Source organism: Trichomonas vaginalis, chromosome VI (genome assembly GCF_026262505.1).
Source record: "Trichomonas vaginalis G3 chromosome VI, whole genome shotgun sequence".
Taxonomy (NCBI): domain Eukaryota; phylum Parabasalia; order Trichomonadida; family Trichomonadidae; genus Trichomonas; species Trichomonas vaginalis.
The window spans coordinates 12,910,126-12,935,514 of NC_067208.1; the positions used below are offsets into that span (position 1 = coordinate 12,910,126).

The window sequence follows — 25,389 nt, forward strand, 5'->3', positions numbered from 1 at the left end:
CATCTGATGTTGGAGTCTTTTTGTATGTCGGTGACATTTTCGAATATTCTTCTAGCTATTGTCAGCCGAATTTTTTTACTTAACTCTTGGAAAGATTCCATTTCTCCGCATACTCTTGTTGAGGGTCAAGATTTTTCGGCTGTTCCAAATCTTCATCTAGTTTGTGAAGTTAGTTCAAAGGAGGATTTGTTCGTTTCCTTCAGTCTTCTAGCTGTTGTTTGCTGAACTATTTCTTCCATGTCTGGTTGTATCTGAACTTCTCCTGTGGAGTTTCTTGTACCTCAATCTGCTGCATTTCCATAATATTTCCGAGACCGTTTTTAAAAAGTTCCCTATCTAAGTCATCCGGACTCATAAACCTTTTTCTTTCGTTCGTCTCTATTTTTACGCGTTTTCATGAGAGAGTTGAATTATCATTTATTCTCTGACATCAATAATCTCGGAAGTAAATTCAGTCATGTCAATTTGGATGATATGCCTATTAAAATTCATATCCCTTAGCGACTTGTATTTTCCGGTTTGAATTATATCCCATTTGGGTTGCTGAACCAATAAAGCTAATAGGTTCGGGTCAGTATTTCCTTCCTTGAACTTTCTTAATAGCTTCTTTATACTGTCACTAAAGTCAAGAGTATCTGGGTAACCAATAATCTTCCTTAAGCATTTTTAAGATTCTTGGTTTCCTTTTTCTCTACTTCTTTTATGTCCTTGCTCTTGTTTGTGTTGCTGTGCAGGGTTTTGAACTGTTGGTTGTTGTGCAGGGTTTGACACTGTTGGTTGTTGTTTGTGGTGCAGGTTTTGAAACTGTTGGTTTTGGTTGTTTGTTGCTGTGGCTGGATTTTGAACTGTTGTATCATAAGACAAATTACGGAAAGTGAAACTCAAACAAAAGTGACACAATTGCATTTGCCAACCAAAATAATTTAACAAAGCAAAAAACTTAAATTACTTGTCGCTTACTATTCTTATTTTAAACAATTAAAAATTAAAATTTTATTTTTTATTTAAAAAAATCAATTCTTATATCATCTGATATATATATATAACAGCATTAATATTTCAATGATTCACAAATCAACTTTTTCATTATTTTTTAAAATTATTGTTGGTCTGAAATGTTAAACTATTCGGACAAGTTCCGCTGTTTGCGAAGGAATTGTTGGCTATGATGTACTGATCATGATCAGTACATCATAAGCCAAATTCCTTATACAAAGTTGCAAAAACTTGGGTGCAATCAGAACTGATTGCACCAAGTTTTTGAACTTTCCTCGAGGGAAATGAAAGGTAAGAGATATCCTTTTCCTTTTCAACCTTCGTTCCAATAATTTACACTTATAAATTTTTTAAAGCAAAAAAAGTCTGATTTTTGACAAGTAAATATATAGGGAATTTTTATCCGAACAAATAAAGTGTCACTTTTTCGTTCAACCTCACTTTCCGTAACTCGTCCTTAAAAGTTTGGTTGTTGTTGCTGTGCTGGATTTTGAACTGTTGGTTTTGGGTGTTGTTTGCTGTGCAGGGTTTGAACTGTTTTGGTTTGTTGTTGTGGTGTTGGTTGTGTTGCTGTGCTGGTATTTTGAAACTGTTGGTTGTTTGTGTTGGTTTGGTGCATGCCTGTGGTTCCTGTGTCCATGTGACGATGTAAATGTTTAGGTAGTCCCGGTGCAGGTGCCTTCTCTTGGAGGGTTTTTGGTGGTAATAAATTCCACCAGCTGGTTAATATAATAAGTTCCACCAGCTTGGCCACAATATGTTCGCATCTGCAGCATAATGTCCACTGACTTTTCGTTTTAAGAAAGCATTTACTAAGGTCTGTTTGGTCTGTTTTGTAACTCTTTTCTGACTTTCCACAACAGTTTTTGCTCTAACGGCGTCATAGGCACTTTGAACTGCACCTGTCTCGTTGCATGCATCTGTTATTTTCGTCATATTTTGTGGCTACTTCTCTAACTCTTTGTCCGAAACCTTCAGCTTCAGTTTCTTTTCCAAGATGAGAAATCGTTCACTTGTTTCACCTACTATGAAGAGCTTCGAAGGCATTCTTAAAGTCAGCATTCATTAAAGCTTCATTTTTGAACTGTCTTCATCCGCTTGTATTTTTGTCCTTATTGACCTATAAGTTTGGGCTGCTTTAAGCGTTGGGCTTGGGCAATCTAACCAGTCCATTAATTAGCTTTTAATATATTCTGGGCGCTTTTCATTGCCTTTTGCATGGCTGCGTCTCGTTATTTTACTTTCCTTGTGCTAAGTTTTTTCATACTGTACGGTTTGGTTTTTTGGCAACTGTAAAAAGTTTTTCTGCCTTTACATTTGCTTCAACTTCTTTTTTATCTCATCGCTATCCATATTATGTCTTCATGGCTTTTTGTTTTATTCTTCATCTTTCAGTACTTTATATTGAGTAGTATGGTTTTTTCAATTTTAATAACATCTTGTTCGCATTTTTTGCTACTTCTGCTGCTTTTCTGCACTTTTTTCGCATAATTCCTCTGTACTTAGTTCTTTCAGTTGTTCTCTTTCTTCTTTTTCTATACGTTTAACTCATTGAGTTTCTTGTGTGTCTGTCATAATTAACTAGTTTCTTTTCGTTTTCACTTATTTTGTTTCTGTATGTCTATGTTTGACTTTTTTTGACATCTGTTATTGATTTTTTGGTGACTCAAATTCATTTGACTTTGTAGGGTTATAAGCTGTTTCGTCTGCAGCTCCACCATAGCCTGCATTTTCGCTTAAAAGTGCCGCTCTTAAAACCTCCACTCTGTGCACCAATAACTCGGCTTAAAAGCATAGGGTTTGCTTGAACATTTGTTGCAACATAGTGGGTCATTCATCATTTGTTGTTGCAACTGTTGTTGTTGTGTCAGTTTACTATTGGATGTTTCAAGTGCTCCCTTCCCTTACGTATATTCTTACGTAGCTTTACGTGGCATTTTAAGTGAAAGTTAAAAGCGTTGCGATGTTTTATAATATCAGCTATTTTAGATCCTCAAAGTCCAGTCTACTTGGTATTGAAAATCCATGTTGTTATAGAACGGCGGGTCCTATTATAAAGAAAACATTTTTCCTTGTCTTTATATTTTTCATACAAATCTGTCCAATGAACATCTCACAAACTCTATTACTCCTCAATATATTTTTCTATGTCCCTCTTGGAAAACATTTGTAAAGTTAAGATATAAAACTTTTTGACATAAGTGTTTCAATGTCCAATGAAAACTCTTAATAGACAACTATATAAGTAGTCTAGGCAGATTAATACTATCAGTCTTATTTCTGCTTTTTTCAAAAACCTCTCCTACAATATTTTTTATCTACATGGTAATACGTTCCATTTCCTATAGGTATTTTTTTATTTTCAATTATTGTGTTTGTAGTTGGATTGTTTGAGACGGTCAATGTTTGTCGAGAGTCTTGCATATAACTTTGAGTCAGGAATTTGTATGACAATGGGGATTATAGAAACTTCCACGCGAACAAATCTACAAATGTTAGAAACCATTCGAGGTAAGTTTCTTAAGTCTCTCAATATAATTTATATCTTTACATCTACTTTTATTTCCAAAGAACGGTAAACGGAGGTTTTTGTAAAATTCATTTATATATAATAATAAAAATGTTTTTAGCCCGAAAAGTGACAGAAAAGTGACAAAACATGAAACTATATAATTGTGAAAAGTGACACTATTAATAAGATGTAAATAACACGGTTTTGGTTTTGTCACCGGCTGTCGGCTGGGGTTCGGTCCTCCTCATGGGTGTTGGGCAAATTTCTTATGGGCTAGAAAGGGGCGCAGCCCTGGGAAGCCCCACTCCTTTTTTTTTAATCAAATTCAGTTCGACTATGTATGTAGTAATTCCTCAATAAAGTGCCAAAACCCTATTAAAATATATGACATTTTCAACATTTAATGTTTTTATTTAAAAAAATTTGATGGAAATGAGCTTAAACAATTATTATGTATAATAAAAAATAATTAAATATATGTATTATATTCGTATTATCAAACCGTAGTAAGTCGATTCTTCTTTTCTTCTACTGGAGAATTTGAATTTGATTTCGAATTGTAAAGAGATTCCAAAGGGAATAATACTAGCGGATAAAAACTACTCACATGAAAGGGTCATAATGGAAGTCAAGTTGTATTTTTTTGATATTTTTTTTTGGCTTTTGAGCCTAAATAGGTAGCCAAGATAATACCTAAAAATAAGGTTCTAAATTCTGAAGTTTACATGATCCTCTCCGTGGTGCACCTTAATATATGAATAGTCTATATCCAACATCTCTAAGCATTAATTTCGAGAATTAGTATCTACAAAAAATCATTTATATCCTATTTGGGAATTTGAATGTTTAATTTTTTTTGACCAATACGAATTGTTGGAATATGCGAAACAATGGAATTGTTTAGTAGCAGTAATAGAATGCAATATTGAATTAAGATGAAATTGATCAAAACAATATGCTTTTTTAAAACATTAGTATCTGATAAATCAAATAAATTGAATTTGTAGCAGAATTCTTTAATTGTAAGAAGATGTTGACAATTAAAGTGTTATGTTGAGAGCAATTAATGGTACCACACACGTGTTCTGCGACTTCTTCTTTTCTGATCGCTCCATTGTTCAGCCACTAACAACTCATCACGTACAGCATGATTTCGGGCAGCTCGTGACGGCATTTCGAAGCTTTAGAACTTCTCTTGAGTTTTCCAGGCAATCGAGAAGAACATCGGGGTCGACAAGAAGAATCGCAGTGCTGCTTCATTACGCAGTTCTTCTCCGCACCAACAACAGTGCGTTGAGGTGTCTTCTGAACGAAAAAAGATGTCAATCCACAACTTCCTGATGATTCTATGTTTCACACCTCTTTCACATCGCTGCGATCTAATGGATTTCTCAGACTTAAATTCGTCTTTTCGGCCGATCGTAGATGACGTTGACTTGAACTGCGTCGACTCAATCCAGTGGACACCTCTCCATGTTGCCGCTAAATGCGGCTCAACTAGTTTTCGTCGAAGATGTTGCTTCAACACGAAAATGTCGATGTCAACCGTCAGAACTTGATGAAGCGAACTCCTATTTCACGCTATTGAAAACGAAAAAATCGAAGTTTGTCAAAGTTCTCCTTGTCTCGTGAAGACCTCGATTTGAGTGTTGTTGACAGCGAAGGACACACAGCTTACAGACGTCGCACTCCAGACAAAGAACGAAGATATCATTAATCTTCTTTAAATAAATAGTTTTTTTTATTTTTTTTTGTTTTGTAAAAAAATTAATTTTTAAATATAAAAAAACGATAATAATAAATCCTTGAAAAATTAAACGCAGCTTGTTAAAGGAAAATGATAAATGATTGTTACGTTTGGAAGCATATTACCTGCTTTACAGAAATATGTTAAAAGTGAGTAAAGTTATGAATAAATGATCCTAGTGAATGATATTGTATTACACAGAAATTGAATGCGACCATTTGAAATTGTTTGCAGGGATAGCGAGAGAATAGATTATTGAATGACAAAAAGCATCTTGAGTGTCTTTAACTTATACTTGTAATGACAAATGTTCTTAAGGGTGCACTACGCGTATCCTGACTTTAATTCAAATTTCTGACAAATGGCGTGAACGTGTCTATTGGAATTAATTAACCTTAAACATCTGAATCGAAGACATTAATAAGGTGTAGTGGCACTCTTAAAGAAAAATTTTACTTCAAGATAGGAATGTATATAGAATTTGAATAAGAAATCGTTAAATTTTATTATCGCAACATCTCCCCAAGAATACAATGTCAAAATCATTTGTAAACGAAGAATATTACAAAAATATCAATCGAAAAACAATATTTCTTTTTGCTATAGTTTTATTCTTTCTGTCATAGCAAATTTCTATTATATATTGAACTCTTTATTGAAATATCAGTTTGTTTAATATTAGATGCCTCTCTTCTAATCTCATTATTCAAGTTCATGGACCTAACCACCACCCTCCGAAGAAAAGTATTTTTCTTCAAGCTCTGAAGCAACAGTCCAATCGCCATCTTTGGCGATCAATAGTGAGACTTTGAGTTAAAAACTTTCCTTCTTAAGGATGTTTGTAAAACTGTCTTTCTTCACCGTGTTCGGGGTCAATGTCGTCATCAAATTCTGTGAAATCAGAGAATTGTTGTCATACATTAAACATATCTGTCTCAAAAGTTCTGCTTATTTGAAAACTGGAAGCGAAAGATATACAGAACTTTCATCATCTCCTAAAGTCAAGTCTGTTTCTTAAGTATTTCTTGAATTATGCAATGAGAACAGAGTACCTTGGAAAATATTCGAACAAATAATTTCATTAGCTGTTGTTTTTGTGGTCTTTTGGAGTTCTGTTGTTTCAGTTCCTTCTGTAGGTTCTGTTGGAGTTTCTGCAATCTCTTGACTTCAAATGCTCTTGCTCTCAAAGACCTAAATGTTTAGAGCCACCAGGTTTTACAAAGACTTTATAAATGCTTTTAATAGTTCCTGTAAGTTATTGTTAGAGCATTAAGTAAGTTCCTTATGGCTTCCATCATGTACGTCCATAGCACTATGTAAAAAACTATACTTTTCTTGTAAGTCAGCAATAGACTGACTTGTGATTTTTTAAAGATTTGTCAATACCTTTAAGCCAATCTTCATGCATGTCTGATACTGAGCCAAGAATATCATTTGCCTTGCCTTTAGTGTATTTTGTGTCTTGTCGTAAAGTATCCAATCCCGTACGGCATGTTTGCTATAGCGTCTTACAAGTATCTTTTTATTTGACTCCTTGTTTCTTGCATCCAACCAGATAAAAGTGTTTAATAAATCCGAACCATTTGAAAATGAAGTTCAAAGCATTTTTAACGTCATTTAAAACTTCTTCACCAAAGTATGCCCATATCTTTCCGATTTGGTATTAGAAGAACTCCATATGAAGCAGCTGTTAAACCAGTATTTATAAGGTCCCATATCCATGATTTAGCAGTTTTTCCAATCCTTCATCCTTTCCATCCAAACCGTTTTCGCACTTGAGGTCCTTGTATTCCTTGTATTCCTTGTATTCCTTGAGGTCCTTGAGTCCGGTGTCACCCTTCTCTCCTTTCAGTTCATCTTTATGTTCGTTATAATATTCTAATTGTCATAAGGTGTACATCATTACTGCTACCAGCAACGCCGAGAATTTGTTCTCATTCATGACTAAATTCTTTAGCATTTAAGTTGTCGTCAAATCGAAAGCTCTTTAACAAATTCAAATGAGAACATTCATACTTTCACTAAAAATGAGGCATCTACTGTAGAATTTATATATTGCACCGTTCCAATCATTTATAATAGGAACTTTGCTTGTTTGTAATGAATGGGTCATAAGTGTTAAAAGTATCGAAATCAATGACTTTTTTAGTTTTTCCATCGTCAATGACTAAATCATTGCCTTCAATGTTAAAGTTGAAGTTTTCGTTTACTAGTTCATGTGCTCTTCTTGCTTCATATTGTTCATACGCAGTATGCAGCTATACTCAATATTTTAATGAGAATAAAATGTTGTTCTATTTGCAAAGTACAGACCAAACGAATACGGGACAGTAAAGCTTCAAACAAACTTAGGTCTAGCAGAATGAAACGATTGCTTTCAGAGTGTGTTGACTTCAAAAATACTATCGCAACTTTTGTCATAAACAGATAAACAGATTTCATGGAGTTTGAAAATAGATGGAAAAGAAGCATGAAATAAGATTTCACAATAATGTAGAATATAAAGATGGAAACATTAAGCTGGAGTGTTAAATGCGCTCATAAATACTACATAAACAAGGAGAACGAAGAAAACTTAATGAATGTTAAACTTATTGCAGGAGTTTTGAAGTTCCAGTTATGCAAAAGGAGTTTAAGATAACACGAATGAGTCATAGAGTTCAATTCTCCTGGGTGCATACCATATGACATTTCCTTTGAAAATGTTGACAAAACGATTGAGATGAAATCTGTTCCTACGTATGTTATGGTAAATTGTTTGTACATGAGTCTAAAATAGCTAATGTCACAGGTATTTCAGGAGTTAATAGTAAAGGTTCAGTAAAATATAAGTCTTCTGTTAATGCAGTCAATTCAATGTTCATTCCAACGTTCCTGTCATAGCAACTCATTTTAGGTAAATGGGTTCGCATTAAGTCCTCAATAATTTGAAAGACATGCAATTCAGACTTGTTGACTTTCAAGGCGAGCCTGTAGAACTGAAGGCACCAGTGCGAATGACTGTTGAAGTTGAACTTTTTAGAAAATATTAAATGCAACAGCTTACAAGAGAACTCAGAGCTAAAAATATAAAGTATGAATGTTTAGTATTAGTCATGAACTTTGGTTGTTGCTGTTTGATGAAAACAAATAATAGTTATGATCAGTCAAGAGAACAGAAAAAGCGTCAAAGGCGCCGAGCGCAAAGCGCTATAGTTGTGTTAGGAAAACTGCACCAAGTCAATAAGATTAGGTTTGCATTATGAAGATGAGTTCGATACTGTTGAAGAAAGTTTTGGATAGATATAACAAATTGCTTTAATTTACTAAAACATATTTCAAACAAAGTTTATATTCTGTTGAAAGTTTTTGTAATATTCATTCGAATATTTATACTTAAACTCAACTCCTGTAGTTCCTGTGTTTCAATGATGCGGATGTTACCATATTTCATGAATGGTGGCGTTTTGACCACAAGCATTCATTTCAGGGTCGAGATAGTCAATGACACATTGTTTCCCTGTTATTCGTGATATAACATTTTCAAGGTCCCTCTGTTGTAGAATTATTTGGTTCTTACTTATAAGATTTGTCAAAACTTTCTTATCGTCTTTGAGTAAAATTGTTTGGTATAACTGAAGAAGGTAATGTCTACGTTATCTGGAAGGATTTGTTTGAACATTTGTGTAAGGGTTGTCGTTGGCTTCTCTTGAAAGAATTTGGCCAGTGTGGATACTCTAACTTAACATCTGATGTAGCGTTAGCGTTTGAAGCTGAGTTTAAATTCACGGATTTCAGTTCTGGTTCTTTTCTTTCAACACTGCACCTGAACTATAGTTCTTTAATGACAATATGTTTGTCGTTCGTGAGTCAACATTTGATGTTGGTTCAATTGGAACATAACGGCACCAGCTAAGAGGATTTGCTTCTCATTTCATATAGAATAAAAACCTTTTATATGTATGAAATGAACAATACACTCGACAAGGGTTTTGAATGTAAAGCTAACGAATGAAAATATGTTGAATTCACTGAGACAGGAAGCTGTGTAAAAAGATGTAGAACTACTGAACAAAAAAGAGCTAAGGGAAGAAACAGAACATGAACAAAGGTGAAGCCTATAAAAATTTATGTCAATGATGCTCAGGAGTTCAAACATAAAGTATGCAGAAAGTTAGAGTTTATCTCTCAAAGGTGAAAAGCCTTCATTAAGAACATGCTATTCTAACGCATATCTCAAAGCTAACGGAATGGATGAAGTGGATGATATGAAATGACACAAAAATAACAGAAATGCGACAGAGATCATGGAATTTGTTTACCATCAGCAATTGAAGGTTAAACTTTAAAACAATGTTGGTCGTTCCATGGAAATATTTTTGACTTTAATGGTATTAGTCATGATAATGAATTCAAGGTATGAACGAGAGAGATGAGAGACTTATATGCCTTCCCAAATTTCTTCAAAAGGTAATGTTATACCTGACTGTTTCCACAAATGAGTTCAATATCATAACGTGAGAAACCTTGAAAGATAACGAAGTCAGTTATGAGACGTTTTATGTTTAAAGCTAAAAACCTCCATGTTTGCATAAGTATTGCTACAGTTAAGTGAATGTCTGACTTTAGTAATGATATTAGCTAATGGTGAGTCTGGTTTTGACACTAAACCTTTTCCGGCGAAGTCGTCGCAAACGAGCAGAGTGTTTGAAGGATACTTTTTGAAGGGGTATTTTTGAAAGTTTTGATAGAATGTAGTTTGTAAGTCTTTCATATCGTAAACTCCTGAGTACTGACGTAAGTGGTGTTGTCAATAATTCTTTCCATCTCCTCAGAAGTCTTTTGCATTCCTGACTGTATAAATTCAACGATGGCATAATATTCCTCTACGTCGAATGTAACGTTGAAGAAATTCAATGAGTTCACTGTCTGGAACTTTAACGCAGAAAGGCTTGAACTTTTGACATAAAATGTTTTCGCTGTTGAGATCACATAAGAGTCTGAAGTTGCTGATATAATGATTTGTCCATAATATGAGTCATTTCCTAAACCGCTCTGTTATGAGTATATGACGAATGAGGTTAAATGTCTTACCGAACCCATCTTCCACAATAGAAATACAGCACACATTTGAACAGAACTCATAGTCCTTACTGAAAGCAAGAATGAGAGAAGAGTTAAGTTTGTCTGTAGTTTCATTCATGTCTTCATCTACGTCATGTATTAAATCGCTTCATTTTATCTGCCATTAAAAATGCAAGTCAGAAATATTCAGAACATAGCACCGAGGTCCTAACTGACAAGAGTATAAAGATATACTATGAACATTTATGATGAAACCCAAACCAAATTCAAGAACAGTATACTTATGAATATCCAAGACAACTGGGTAGAGTAAGTAGGAGGTGAGAAAGCTATTGAAATAAGAAGGTTCGAAGTATTCCAGCAGGAAGAACAATATTATTGAAGAACTTTAATGTTTGAGTATATATGATGAGACAAAGAAGCAAGATAGTTTTCCTATTGCTGTGTATGTGAACCTAGACACAGGAGAATGACATGAAAGTTTTTTAATACAAAGCTTCAAACGGTAGTGAGAGAACAACTGACTGCGGAAGGACACCCATTACCGTTCAGAAGTTAGCATAGCATATAATTTTGAAACAAAACTCAATAGATTTTAAAGTCGTCTCTGCAAAGGAAGTCAGTTTTTACATTTAATGAAGCAGATTATATTCGAATGAAAACTTCAAAGCTATTGCATGGTAGATAATGACGATTGCTTTAAGAAAATATTTTAAATCAGTGACTCAACGATGTCAATAGATGACCTTCGTGGAAATGTTACCATCGACGGTTTAACAGTTGAAGGTTAGCAGGATTTGCTTAACAAGATTGTCAATTGTGGTATTTGTCTCGTGAGAACATTGTTTATAAATCCAGTATAAGTGAATTTTGCTGAAGAATCTAATTATGTCTTTCCAAACTATATGTATCGCCACCGAAGCATTATATGTATAACAAACTTTGTCATAAGTTTAACATAAGACTTGTCGAACCTTCTTCAATGAAGAATGTTGTGCTACCCAAAGACGGAAAGGATGGACTCATTATTGAAAATGATTTAATAGCAATATTAAATGAGCTTGTTTTAAAGGTCATTCATGATGAAATACTGTTGTAGAAGATGTTAGCAATTGTTCAGACAGTTTTATTGAGAATAAGATGATTATAAGAAAGAAAGTTAGATAGACCGCAAAGCGGTGAGGGCGAAGCCCGTGAGAACGCTTTATGTTTCATTGACTTCATCCCAGTAAAGAGAACTTTTATGAGATAATATTGAAGAGAGAATGATTTTAATATGGTGTAAATGGAGCTTGCAAGCTTTAGGCGAATGGAACAAAAGGCATTAGCATTTGGAGCAAAAGCACTTGGAGCTTATGACGCAGTAAATAAAATGAGTGGAGGAAGGGTTTCGAAGACATTAGATGCAAATAAGGGAAGATTGGAGGCTGGGTTGCAAAGAAGTTATAAGAATTAAATAATACGGGCTCATAAATAAAGCATCCAATTTGGTTGCGACTGAGTCAGAAAAGCTTTAGGAAAAGGACGATGAGTTTGCAAAACATGGCAAAGACTTTAATGACCAGATGAAAGGTGAAACAATGCATTTAAATAGAGTCGATGGAACTAAAGAAAATGTTTCCTCTCCACCAGTAGTTCTTCCGTATGGTCTCCTATGGAATGTATGGAAACCCTTACGAAGACCCATTTGACCCTTGACTGGTGGAAGTAACTGGTATCATTACGGCCGAAAGAAGAAGACAGTCAAAGTTGGAGACAGACGTGAAGAAAGCAACAAAAAAAGAAACCAGGAAGAGAGTTATAAAAGCAATGAATTCAAGTGGGTGAAAAAAACAGGTGAAAAGAGGTGAAATCTCACCACTGTCACCTAAAATTTATTTATGTGGCTATGTTTTCATACGTGTGAGGGTGGTGATAATCATTAATTTTTAAGTTATTGTTTTATTTTATTTTTATATAAATGACGAACTATTGAGAATAACAAACTACAGACGGTCATGAGTTGCAAGAATTTGTTCTTCGTTCCCTCGTGAAAATAACAATTCTATCAGATACGAGGGAGAAGGGTAAAGTTAGTTGAGCGTTTATGAAGGAATGAAGAATGGAAAGTTTATACAAGCATACCGATACAAACGGTAAACGTGTTCATTAGCTTTGTCAAAACTTACTAACATTCATTTTGACAGTGATTTTGACTCTGACGATTAGGAGGAACAGCAGCGATACGAAGAATATGAACTATTGTGTGAAACACAGCAATGGGAAGAGTTGCAATAATTGTAAGTGAGAACGTTTTATTTTTACAGTAGTGAGTGAATGCGTTGGCGGCTTTAATAAATATTTAAGGTTAAAGTTGGTTTTTGCGTTCATGTTGTAAAATATACGTTAACGGTTTTGTAAAGTGTCAAATTCACAAGTATTGCGTACGGAGGAACGCAGTGCTCTTGTACACGAGAACTTGTATACTAACTTTATAAGTGTCATCGTTTGTGTTGTAGTCAAGTATTTCAATAACCACTCCTCGCTTTGCTTCGTCAATGGTTTCAGCAAGTTTGCCATTACTACTTTCGACTAATTTATGACGAGGGTAAAATGCTATGGAGTCGTCAGCAGCTTTTATAAGATATCCATTACCTTGCGTAGAGTCTACGATATAATAATTTCGACTTAACCTTAAACGTTTCTTTGTCAACGGTTTGTCGTCAAGAACTACACGAACTTTTGTTCCAGGAATGAGAGTAAATTGTGTTGAATTTCTGATATTTTGTGTTTGGCTTCGTTTCTTTTGTATATACTTTTCTTCTTGTTGTTGTGTCATTGAATTTGGTGTATGTCCTGTTGTAGAATGTGTTGAGGAATTGTAAACTTCGATGAAATGTTTCATTGTTTCTTCGGTAAAGTCTCGCTCTTGATTTAAATCTCTGAGAGTCCTTATGAAGCGGTTTATGATGCCGAGTATGTTATGGTTATGGTCTTCAGTAGTGTAGTGAGTTATGTTATGCTTAATGAGAAATTCTGTGATTTCGTTGCTGAGGTATGCACTGTCTTGGTCTGATGTTAAAGTACTTGGGTTATGTTCTGCTACAAACTTTTGTAAAACTCTTAACACTTCATGAGTTCCTTTATTTTTCATTGGATATGCATATGCTTTACGAGTGTTAACATTTATGAAGATGAGGAATGGTTTATGGCCACATTTTCTGCTTTGAATGAGAGTGTCAAATTGGTATGCGTCAGGAGTGTTGGAGTAAATTGGTAAAAAGTAGTCGTAAGGGTTTATTTTTGTTTGATGTACAACATTTTTGTCAAAGAACCTTTTCACTTCAGCTCTGTTAGTAAATCCCCAACTCTTTGCAGCTTCATTGAACTTCTTAAATGACCTCCATGGATGTTGTTCGAATACTTCTTTCAAGCTCATTTATGTAAAGTTAAAGATTTTAACCAACTCGTATCCAAGCGTGCATTGTTATATAAGGAGGCATATAATCTTTTCCATTACCTGCTGGGTCTGTAATACCAGCTACAACATGTGTATGATTTCCTGCAGTTCCACAGAAAATACCTGTGCTAACATCTTTGGGGTCATCTGAGATATCATATCTGTTCATTCCCTGTCTATCCGAACCCGCTGCAAGATTTGTATAACCTCTTTTTGTTATTGAATGTGAATGGTTTCCTTCCACAGATGTTCTTCCACTGAACCTATGCATATGTGAAGGAAGGTTTTCAATACCTATTTTCTTTGAACCTCCCATCTTCATTGACTGCGTATTAGTGTAGAATGGAAAACTGTCAACTATTTCATACCATCTACCACCAAATAAAGTGTTTGGATTTATTGGATTCATAGACGTATAAACAGCTCCTATAGGATATATTAAATCATATATGCTCATAACTCTATAAACATATTCTAAAGAACTTATGTCATTAAATACCATTTGGAATGTATCTCCCGGATGAAATGTTGCATTTGTTCCACTTTTATAATGTAATGTTAGTTCAATAGAATTATCCAAGAAAAATTCAAAAGTATCTGGTTGAAGACCTCTAACAAATTCAAATGGAGTTGCTGGTTCACCATTTATAATTTCTGTTGTAAATGTCATTGTATCTGGTTTCGAAAATTTCTTTGTTAGTTCTGCATCCACATAAGTTTTATCAGCTTTCTTATCTAACATTGCTGGTAGTTCATATGCTTCAAAGTTTCTGGCATGATCTTCGGTATTCCTGCAACTCTTATCTAAATTGTTAAGAGTATCTTTTACGCTTGTACTTGGATTTTCTAATGGTGCACTTGAACCAAGGTCAAAGTTCAATATTATGTCGTCTGCTCTAACAGTAGTGAAGGATTTATGTGTATGATTTTTGTCGGCTTTACTGTCTAAAGAAGTTTGAAGTTCATTTATATCGGAGATGTTGTGTTTATGAGATTTCAAAACTTTGTTCATTGCTTCGAGTTCTGTTTTGTCAGCTTTACTTTTAATAGCATCTTCAAAAGTTATTTTTGACTTAACTCTCAACATAAATCTTGGTTCAACTAATACACCGTTAACATTGAAAGTAGAGGCATAAATTTCACCGGTATAACCAAATGCTTCTGGTGCTTTAGCTACATCATACTGTACAGTACAGCTTATGTCATAACCTTTAGCACGAATGTATTTATATCTTCTTTCATTAACATTTTTTGTCTTCGCTTCATCACTTCGTGTTAAATATCCATGGTAGTCCGTTATAATCTGTTCGTCTGAAGTTATATAATGAACATGGTTCTTGTCCGCTTTACTATTTAATGTAGCTTGAAGTTCATTTATATCGGAGATGTTGTGTTTATGAGATTTCAAAACTTTGTTCATTGCGTCAAGTTCATTTTTATCTGCTTTACTATTTAATGTAGCTTGAAGTTCATTTATATCGGAGATATTGTGTTTATGTTCTTTATCTGCTTTTTCGGCTAATTTCTCTTCTATCTCATTTATTTCAAGTTCATGCCTACCACCACCTCCCGAAGAAGTATTTTTCTTCAGCTCTTGAAGAACGTCCACTTCGCCATCTTTGGTGTCAATAATGAGACTTTGAGTTAAAACCTTTCCTGTCTTAATGGATGTTTGTAAAACTTCTTCTTCACCGTGTTCGGGGTCATGGTCGTCATCATATCTTGTGAAATCAGAGATGTTGTCATACATTAAACATATCTGTCTCAAAAGTTCTGCTATTTGAAACTGGAACGAAAGATATACAGAACTTTCATCATCTCCTAAAGTCAAGTCTGCTTTCTTAAGTATTTCTTGAATGTATGCAATGAGAACAGAGTACCTTGGAAAATATTCGAACAATATTTCATTAGCTGTTGGTTTTGGTGGTTCTTTTGGAGTTTCTGTTGTTTCAGTTCCTTCTGTAGGTTCTGTTGGAGTTTCTGCATCTCTTGACTTCAATGCTCTTGCTCTCAAAGACCTAAATGTTAGAGCACCAGGTTTTACAAAGGACTTTATAAATGCTTTAATAGTTCCTGGTAAGTTATTGTTAGCATTAAGTAAGTTCCTTATGCTTCCATCATGTACGTCCATAGCACTATGTAAAAAATCTATACTTTTCTTGTAGTCAGCAATAGACTGACTGTGATTTTTTAAAGATTTGTCAATACCTTTAAGCCAATCTTCATGCATGTCTGATACTGAGCCAAGAATATCATTTGCTTCCTTTAGTGTATTTTGTGCTTGTCGTAAAGTATCCAATCCCGTACGTGCATTGTTTGCTATACGTCTTACAGTATCTATTTGACTCCTTGTTTCTTGCATCCAACCAGATAAAGTTTTAATAGTATCCGAACCATTTGAAATGAAGTTCAAAGCATTTTTAACGTCATTTAAAACTTCTTCACCAAGTACTGCCCATATCTTTCCGATTTGGTATTGAAGAACTCCATATGAAGCAGCTGTTAAACCAGTATTTATAAGGTCCCATATCCATGATTTAGCAGTTTTTCCATCCTTTCCATCCTTTCCATCCAAACCGTTTTCGCCTTGAGGTCCTTGTATTCCTTGTATTCCTTGTATTCCTTGAGGTCCTTGAGGTCCGGTGTCACCCTTCTCTCCTTTCAGTTCATCTTTATGTTCGTTATAATATTCTAATGTCATAAGGTGTACATCATTACTGCTACCAGCAACGCCGAGAATTTGTTTCTCATTCATGACTAAATTCTTTAGGCATTTAATGTTGTCGTCAAATCGAAAGCTCTTTAACAATTCAATGAGAACATTCAGTACTTTCACTAATGAGGCATCTACTGTAGAATTTATATATTGCACCGTTCCATCATTTATAATAGGAACTTTGCTTGTTGTAATGAATGGGTCATAAGTGTTAAAAGTATCGAAATCAATGACTTTTTTAGTTTTTCCATCGTCAATGACTAAATCATTGCCTTCAATGGTTAAAGTTGAGTTTTCGTTTACTAGTTCATGTGCTCTTCTTGCTTCATTTGTTTCATACGCATATGCAGCTATACTCATATTTTAATGAGAATAAAATGTTGTTCTATTTGCAAAGTACAGACCCAAACGAATACGGGACAGTAAAGCTTCAAACAAACTTAGGTCTACAGAATGAAGCACTTGCTTTCAGAGTTGTTGACTTCAATACTATCGCAACTTTTGTCATAACAGATGAAACAGATTTCATGGAGTTTGAAATAGATGGAAAGAAGCATGAAATAAGATTTCACAATAATGTAGAATATAAGATGGAAACATTAGCTGGAGTGTTAAATGCGCTCATAAATACTACAATAAACAAGGAGAACGAAGAAAACTTAATGAATGTTAAACTTATTGCAGGAGTTTTGAAGTTCAGTTATGCAAAGGAGTTTAAGATAACACGAATGAGTCATAGAGTTCAATTGCTTCTGGGTGCATACCATATGACATTTCCTTTGAAAAGTGTTGACAAAACGATTGAGATGAAATCTGTTCCATACGTATGTTATGGTAATTGTTTGTACATTGAGTCTAAAATAGCTAATGTCACAGGTATTTCAGGAGTTAATAGTAAAGGTTCAGTAGAATATAAGTCTTTCTGTTATGCAGTCAATTCAATGTTCATTCCAAACGTTCCTGTCATAGCAACTCATTTAGGTAAATGGGTTCGCATTAGTCCTCATAATTTGAAAGACATGCAATTCAGACTTGTTGACTTTCAAGGCGAGCCTGTAGAACTGAAGGCACCAGTGCGAATGACTGTTGAAGTTGACTTTTAGAAAATATTAAATGCAACAGCTTACAAGAGAACTCAGAGCTAAAAATATAAAGTATGAATGTTATGTATTAGGTCATGAACTTTGGTTGTTGCTGTTTGATGAAACAAATGAATTAGTTATGTCAGTCAAGAGAACAGAAAAAGGCGTCAAAGGCGCCGAGCGCAAAGCGCTATATTGTGTTAGTGAAAACTGCACCAAGTCAATAAGATTAGGTTTGCATTATGAAGATGAGTTCGATACTGTTGAAGAAGTTTTGGATAGATATTACAAATTGCTTTAATTTACTAAAACATATTTCAAACAAAGTTTATATTCTGTTGAAAGTTTTGTATATTCATTCGAATATTTATACTTAAACTCAACTCCTGTAGTTCCTGGTGTTTCAATGATGCGGATGTTACCTATTTTCATGAATGGTGGCGTTTGACCACAGCATTCGATTTCAGGGTCGAGATAGTCAATGACACATTGTTTCCCTGTTATTCGTGATATAACATTTTCAAGGTCCTCCTTTGTTAGAATTATTTGGTTCTTACTTATAAGATTTGTCAAAAGCTTCTTATCGTCTTTGAGTAAAATTGTTTGGTATAACTGAAGAAGGTAATGGTCTACGTTATCTGAAGGATTTGTTTGAACATTTGTGTAAGGGTTGTCGTTGGCTTCTCTTGAAAGAATTTGGGCCAGTGGTGGATACTCTAACTTAACATCTGATGTAGCGTTAGCGTTTGAAGCTGAGTTTAAATTCACGGATTTCAGTTCTGGTTCTTTTTCTTTCAAACACTCTGAACTATAGTTCTTTATGACAATATTGTTTGTCGTTCGTGAGTCAACATTTGATGTTGGTTCAATTGGAACATTAACGGCACCAGCTAAGATGGATTTGCTTCTCATTTCATATAGAATAAAAACCTTTTATATGTATGAAATGAACAATACACTCGACAAGGGTTTGAATGTAAAGCTAACGAATGAAAATATTGTTGAATTCACTGAGACAGGAGCTGTGTATAAAGATGTAGAACTACTGAACAAAAGAGCTAAGGGAAGAAGCAGGAACATGAACAAAGGGTGGAAGCCTATAAAAATTTATGTCAATGATGGCTCAGGAGGTTCAAACATAAAGTATGCAGAAAGTTATAGAGTTTATGCTCTCAAAGGTGAAAAGCCTTCATTTAAGAACAGCTATTCTAACGCATATCCTCAAAAGCTAACGGATGGAGAAGTGGATGATATGAATGACAGCAAAAATATTAACAGAAATGGCGACAGAGATGCATGGAATTTGTTTACCATCAGTCAATTGAAGGTTAAACTTTAAAACAATGTTGGTCGTTCCCATGGAATATTTTTGACTTTAATGGTATTAGTCATGATATGAATCTCAAGGTATGAACGAGGAGAGATGAGAGACTTATATGCTTCCCAAATTTCTTCAAAAGGTAATGTTATACCTGACTGTTTCCAAATGAGTTCAATATCATAACGTGAGAAACCTTGAAAGATAACGAAGTCAGTTATGAGACGTTTTATGTTTAAAGCTAAAAACCTCCATGTTTGCATAAGTATTGCTACAGTTAAGTGGTAATGTCTGACTTTAGTAATGATATTAGCTAATGGTGAGTCTGGTTTTGACACTAAACCTTTTCCGGCGAAGTCGTCGCAAACGAGCAGAGTGTTTGAAGGATACTTTTTGAAGGGGTATTTTGAAAGTTTTGATAGAATGTAGTTTGTAAGTCGTTTCATATCGTAAACTCCTGAGTACTGACGTAAGTGGTGTTTGTCAATAATTCTTTCCATCTCCTCAGAAGTCTTTTGCATTCCTGACTGTATAAATTCAACAGATGGCATAATATTTCCTCTACGTCGAATGTAACGTTGAAGAAATTCAATGAGTTCACTGTCTGGAACTTTAACGACAGAGGCTTGAACTTTTGACATAAATGTTTTCGCTGTTGAGTCCATAGAGTCTGAAGTTGCTGATATAATGATTTGGTCATAATATGAGTCATTTCCTAAACGCTCTGTTATGAGTATATGACGAATGAGGTTAAATGTCTTACCTGAACCCATCTTTCCACAATAGAAATACACACCATTTGAACAGAACTCATAGTCCTTACTGAAAGGAAGAATGAGAGAAGAGTTAAGTTTGTCTGTAGTTTCATTCATGTCTTCATCTACGTCATGTATTAAATGCTTCATTTTATCTCCATTAAAAATGCAAGTCAGAAATATTCAGAACATAGCACCGAGTCTAACTGACAAGAGTATAAAGATATACTATGAACATGTTATGATGAAACCAACCAAAATTCAAGAAAGTCAGTATACTTATGAATATCCAAGACACTGGGTAGAGTATGTAGGAGGTGAGAAAGCTATTGAAATAAACAGGTTCGAAGTATTCCAGCAGGAAGAACAATATTATTGAAGAACTTTAATGTTTTGAGGTATAATGATGAGACAAAGAAGCAAGATAGTTTTCCTATTGCTGTGTATGTGAACCTAGACACAGGAGATGACATGAAAGTTTTTAATACAAAGCTTCAAACGGTAGTGAGAGAACAACTGACTGCGGAAGGACACCCATTACCTTCAGAAGTTAGCATAGCATATAATTTTGAAACAAACTCAATAGATTTTAAAGTCGTCTCTGCAAAGAAGTCAGGTTTTACATTTAATGAAGCAGATGTATATTCGAATGAAAACTTCAAAGCTATTGCATGGTTAGATAATGACGATTGCTTTAAGAAAATATTTAAATTCAGTGACTCAACGATGTCAATAGATGACCTTCGTGGAATGTTACCATCGACGTTTACAGTTGAAGGTTCAGCAGGATTGCTTACAAGATTGTCAATTGGTGGTATTTGGTCTCGTGAGAACATTGTTATAAAATCCAGTATAAGTGAATTTGCTGAAGAATCTATATTATGTCTTTCAAACTATATGTATTCGCCACCGAAGCATTATAGTATAACAAACTTTGTCAGTAAGTTTAACATAAGACTTGTCGAACCTTCTTCAATGAAAGATGTTGTGCTACCCAAAGACGGAAAGGATGGACTCATTATTGAAATGATTTTAATAGCATATTAAATGAGCTTGTTTTTAAAGGTCATTCATGATGAAATAACTGTTGTAGAAGATGTTAGCAATTGTTCAGACATTTTATTGAGAATAGATGATATAAGAAAGAAGTTAGATAGACCGCAAAGCGGTGAGGGCGAAGCCCGTGAGAACGCTTATGTTTCATTGACTTTCTCCAGTAAAGAGAACTTTTATGAGATAATATTGAAGAGAGATGATTTTAATATGGTGTAAATGGTAGCTTGGGCAGCTTTAGGCGCAATGGGAACAAAAGCATTAGCATTTGGAGCAAAAGCACTTGGAGCTTATGACGCAGTAAATAAAATGAGTGGAGGAAGGGTTTCGAAGACATTAGATGCAAATAAAGGGAAGATTGGAGGCTGGGTTGCAAAGAAGTTAAGATTAAATAAAATAGGGCTCATAAATAAAGCATCCAATTTGGTTGCGACTGAGTCAGAAAATGCTTTAGGAAAGGACGATGAGTTTGCAAAACATGCAAAAGACTTTAATGACCAGATGAAAGGTGAAACAATGCATTTAAATAGAGTCGATGGAACTAAAGAAAATGTTTCTTCTCCACCAGTAGTTCTTCCGTATGGTCCCTATGGAATGTATGGAAACCCTTACGAAAGACCATTTGACCCATTGACTGGTGGAAGTAACTGGTATCATTACGGCCGAAGAAGAAAGACAGTCAAGTTGGAGACAGACGTGAAGAAAGCAACTAAAAAGAAACCAAGGAAGAGAGTTATAAAGCAATGAATTCAAGTGGGTGAAAAAACAGGTGAAAAAAGAGGTGAAATCTCACCACTTCACCTAAATTTATTTTTGTGCTATGTTTTCATACGTGTGAGGGTGGTGATATCATTAATTTTTAAGTTTATTTTTTATTTTATTTTTATATAAATGACGAAAACTATTGAGATAACAAACTACAACGGTCATGAGTTCAAGAATTTGTTCTTCGTTCCTCGTGAAAATACATTCTATCAGATACGAGGGAGAAAGGGTAAAGTTAGTTTGAGCGTTTATGAAGGAATGAAGAATGGAAAGTTTATACAAGCATACGATACAAACGGTAAACGTGTTTCATTAGCTTTGTCAAAACTTACTAACATTCATTTTGACAGTGATTTTGACTCTGACGATTGGAGCGACAGCAGCGATACTGAAGAATATGAACTATTGTGTGAAGCACAGCAATGGGAAGAGTTGCAATACTTTTGTAAGTGAGAACGTTTATTTTTTACAGTAGTGAGGTGAAGTGGTTGGCGGCTTTATAAATATTTAAGGTTAAGTTGGTTTTTGCGTTCATGTTGTAAAATATACGTTAACGGTTTTGTAAAGTGTCAAATTCACAAGTATTGCGTACGGAGGAACGCAGTGCCTCTGTACACGAGACTTGTATACTAACTAACTCATCACGTACAGCATTGATCCGGGCAGCTCGTGACGGACATTTCGAAGCTTTAGAACTTCTCTTGAGTTTTCCAGGCATCGAGAAGAACATCGTCGACAAGAAGAATCGCAGTGCTCTTCATTACGCAGTTCTTCTCCACCACAAACAGTGCGTTGAGTGTCTTCTGAACGACAAAGATGTCAATCCACAACTTCCTGATGATTCTAGTTTCACACCTCTTCACATCGCTGCATCTAATGATTTCTCAGACTTAATCCGTCTTTTCGCCGATCGAGATGACGTTGACTTGAACTGCGTCGACTCAATCCAGTGGACACCTCTCCATGTTGCCGCTAAATGCGGCTCAACTAGTTTCGTCGAAGAGTTGCTTCAACACGAAAATGTCGATGTCAACCGTCAGAACTTGATGAAGCGAACTCCTATTTTCAACGCTATTGAAAACGAAAAAATCGAAGTTGTCAAAGTTCTCTTTCTCGTGAAGACCTCGATTTGAGTGTTGTTGACAGCGAAGGACACACAGCTAAAGACGTCGCACTCCAGACAAAGAACGAAGATATTATTAATCTTCTTTTAAATAAATGAGTTTTTTAATTTTTTTTTTTGTAAAAAAATTATTTTTAATAATAAAAAACGATAATAATAAATCCTTGAAAAATTAACGCACTCGTCTAAAGGAAAATGATAAATGATGTTACGTATTGGAAGCATATTTATCCTGCTTTACAGAAATATGTTGAAAAGTGAGTAAAGTTATGAATAAACTGATCCTAGTGAATGATATTGTATTACACAGAAATTGAATGCGACATTTGAAATTGTTTGCAATAGCGAGAGAATAGATTATTGAATGACAAAAATGCATCTTGAGTGTCTTTACTTATACTTGTAATGACAAATGTTCTTAAGGGTGCACTTACGCGTATCTGACTTTAATTCAAATTTCTGACAAATGGCGTGAAGTGTCATTGAAAATTAACCTTAAACATCTGAATCGAAGGACATGTAATACAGGTGTAAGTGCACTCTTAAGAAAAATTTTCCACTTCAAGATAGCAATGATATAATAGAATTGAATAAGAAATCGTTAAATTTATTATCCAACATCTCCCCAAGATACAATGTCCAATCATTTGTAAACGAAGAATATTACAAAATATCATCGAAATAACAATAATTCTTTTTGCTATAGTTTTATTCTTTCTGTCATAGCAAATTTCTATTATAATATTGAACTCTTTATTGAAATATCAGTTTGTTAATACTTAGATGCCTTACAAAGAAAACCTATTTCGAAATTAAGAGCCATGTTCCCGATATTATTGCATTACTATATCAGTACTAATTATTTAAATTCACTGTAACAAATACGAACTCTTTGAAAATTAAATTGAGAAATCAAGCCGCATCATCTTTTGAATATAAAGTTTTTCATATTTCAATTGATATTAAACAATTGATGAATGCTTTCGTTAATAATGGTCTTTAATTACAATTTTTTGATTATATAAATTCATAAATCATGAATATTAACGCCTTCGTCTAAAGGAAAATTGATGATATAAATCAAAAGCAGATCTCATAGGCTTTTTATCTATAATAGGAAACTCTGCTTCACACAGATATGATGAAAAGTGAGAAAGATTATGAATAGAATATATATTTTCAACATTATTTGTTGTAACTAATTGAAATGTTTTATCTATTCTGTCACAGAAAGAATCTTTAACTGTAATTGAACCAGAATAATCTTGATAAAATTCTTTTCCTGGTCCTGTGTTTCCAAGAAATGAACAGTTTTCAATAAGAACAGTTGATCCACCTGCATAGAATGTTCCCCAATTAGATTCTTTGTGTTTATTGTTCAAAACATTACAAAAATTAAAACTATAGTTACCCCAATCTAATTCTAAAATTTTATAATATGATGTTGTGTTACAAAATGATGAATATGTTACATTACTTAGACTTGTTGGAACAGTTAGATATATTCCTGAGCCAGAGCCTGCTTCACAGAAACTTGTGTTGATTGATTTAACTTCAATATTTCCATACCAAAGAAGATTTGTTGCTCTTTTTTCTAAATTTCCGCATAAATAAAAAGAACTTTCATAAAGATAATTTTTATTATTTGAATTATAAACTAATTCAACATATGAATGATGTCCTTCTTGAGAGTTTGTTTTTGATTTGTAGCCACATGTTCGGTATTGGACAATGGAACTACTACAGTTAAAGTAGATAGATCCACCATTTGTATTACTGCTGCAGTTAGTAAATGAACAATATGAGTTAAGAAATTTATTTCTTGTATTCGTAAAATAAATGGCACTATTAGTTGTAATGGTGATGAATATACAGTTATATAAGAAACACTCATTATTCGTTGATGTAACTGGAACATTTTTACCTTGAATTGGTTCTGGATTAGGTGATGTATTGTAAAAGAGTTCCCAAACATCATCAGGTGATTGATCAAAGTGTAAATTATTCATAGTTGATGTGTGTTTTGATACTGTTATCTGAAAATCGTGATTGAATTTCATTGTTTTCATCAAAAAAATGAATCGGCATTATTTGACATTTCAATGATGTAAATGTCAAATAATGCCGATTCATTTGAATCTTATATTCAAGTTATGAAATTGCGATTCTTTTAGCTGTCATCAGCATTTTAACAGCTAGTGCATGGAAACAATGATGTAAATCATTCTAATCTTATATAAAAACATCGATTTTGCTGATTAAATTTTTGGATTTCGTAATAAAATGATCAATATTGTAAATAATTAAAGCTATTGTACTTACACATGATTTGTATATTATAAAATGTATGAAATATCGACTTAATTCGCTTGAAAATTTGAAATAGGGAGAATTTTATATAAAACGCCTAATATCTAACAATTATTACATTAAATGAATACTTAAATTTGAGTAATCGATGATTTATATGAATTCTCTGGTCTGAATAAAGAATATCGAAAATTAGTTTGATTTTGGGGTTGTTTTGATAGTATTGTCAAATGTAATGATGTAAAAACATGAATTTATTAGTAAATACATGCTCGTGTTTGAGTAAAAATAGATATTTGTTGTTGTGAAATAAGTATTTGATTTCTTGTAAATCTTGAATGAAAACAATAAGTTCGTATCAATGGGAAAATCGAATATGTAGCTATTTAATTTGTATCAAAAGAATTTTTTAATGAGAATTTAAATTTCGAAGAAATTTGTTATGTATCGTTGAGTTTTGTAATTAAAACTGATATGTTAATGATGTGATTTGCTTTTTTAAAACATTT

The 25,389-nt window shown here is 33.9% G+C and overlaps 8 protein-coding genes and 1 pseudogene across 9 annotated transcripts, besides 4 other annotated features; 5 read left to right on the forward strand and 4 right to left on the reverse strand.

Annotated features, from left to right (window-relative positions):
• Positions 1 to 1,105: 1,105 nt before the first annotated feature.
• Positions 1,106 to 1,298: a mobile genetic element.
• Positions 1,299 to 4,890: 3,592 nt separating this feature from the next.
• Positions 4,891 to 5,235, forward strand: TVAGG3_0855640 (annotated as a pseudogene). The gene has a single exon. A coding segment is annotated over exon 1 (345 nt).
• Positions 5,236 to 5,942: 707 nt separating this feature from the next.
• Positions 5,943 to 12,790: a mobile genetic element.
• Positions 12,791 to 22,084: a mobile genetic element.
• On the reverse strand, positions 13,757 to 14,029 carry TVAGG3_0855670 (ATP binding; the record flags this gene model as incomplete). The annotated part of the gene is made up of 1 exon (XM_051249487.1): positions 13,757 to 14,029. One exon carries the CDS (start codon positions 14,027 to 14,029, stop codon positions 13,757 to 13,759), a length of 273 nt encoding a protein of 90 aa, XP_051084962.1.
• On the reverse strand, positions 15,568 to 16,834 carry TVAGG3_0855680 (organellar and viral DNA polymerase type B; the record flags this gene model as incomplete). Its single annotated transcript, XM_051249488.1, has 1 exon — positions 15,568 to 16,834. A coding segment is annotated over one exon (1,267 nt), but the record flags the coding sequence as incomplete, so codon positions are not given.
• TVAGG3_0855690 (uncharacterized protein) lies at positions 17,854 to 18,372 on the reverse strand (the record flags this gene model as incomplete). The annotated part of the gene is made up of 1 exon (XM_051249489.1): positions 17,854 to 18,372. A coding segment is annotated over one exon (519 nt), but the record flags the coding sequence as incomplete, so codon positions are not given.
• On the forward strand, positions 20,101 to 20,676 carry TVAGG3_0855700 (uncharacterized protein; the record flags this gene model as incomplete). The annotated part of the gene is made up of 1 exon (XM_051249490.1): positions 20,101 to 20,676. The coding sequence occupies one exon, from the start codon at positions 20,101 to 20,103 to the stop codon at positions 20,674 to 20,676; it is 576 nt and encodes a 191-aa protein (XP_051084965.1).
• On the forward strand, positions 20,902 to 21,429 carry TVAGG3_0855710 (protein of unknown function, DUF4107 family; the record flags this gene model as incomplete). Its single annotated transcript, XM_051249491.1, has 1 exon — positions 20,902 to 21,429. One exon carries the CDS (start codon positions 20,902 to 20,904, stop codon positions 21,427 to 21,429), a length of 528 nt encoding a protein of 175 aa, XP_051084966.1.
• On the forward strand, positions 21,574 to 21,900 carry TVAGG3_0855720 (uncharacterized protein; the record flags this gene model as incomplete). Its single annotated transcript, XM_001289277.1, has 1 exon — positions 21,574 to 21,900. One exon carries the CDS (start codon positions 21,574 to 21,576, stop codon positions 21,898 to 21,900), a length of 327 nt encoding a protein of 108 aa, XP_001289278.1.
• A 16-nt stretch (positions 22,085 to 22,100) lies between the features above and the next one.
• TVAGG3_0855730 (2-5A-dependent ribonuclease family) lies at positions 22,101 to 22,580 on the forward strand (the record flags this gene model as incomplete). Its single annotated transcript, XM_051249492.1, has 1 exon — positions 22,101 to 22,580. One exon carries the CDS (start codon positions 22,101 to 22,103, stop codon positions 22,578 to 22,580), a length of 480 nt encoding a protein of 159 aa, XP_051084967.1.
• Positions 22,581 to 22,988: 408 nt separating this feature from the next.
• Positions 22,989 to 23,115: a mobile genetic element.
• An 80-nt stretch (positions 23,116 to 23,195) lies between these two features.
• TVAGG3_0855750 (uncharacterized protein) lies at positions 23,196 to 24,639 on the reverse strand (the record flags this gene model as incomplete). Its single annotated transcript, XM_001301506.2, has 1 exon — positions 23,614 to 24,639. The coding sequence occupies one exon, from the start codon at positions 24,637 to 24,639 to the stop codon at positions 23,614 to 23,616; it is 1,026 nt and encodes a 341-aa protein (XP_001301507.2).
• Between the last annotated feature and the right edge of the window lie 750 nt (positions 24,640 to 25,389).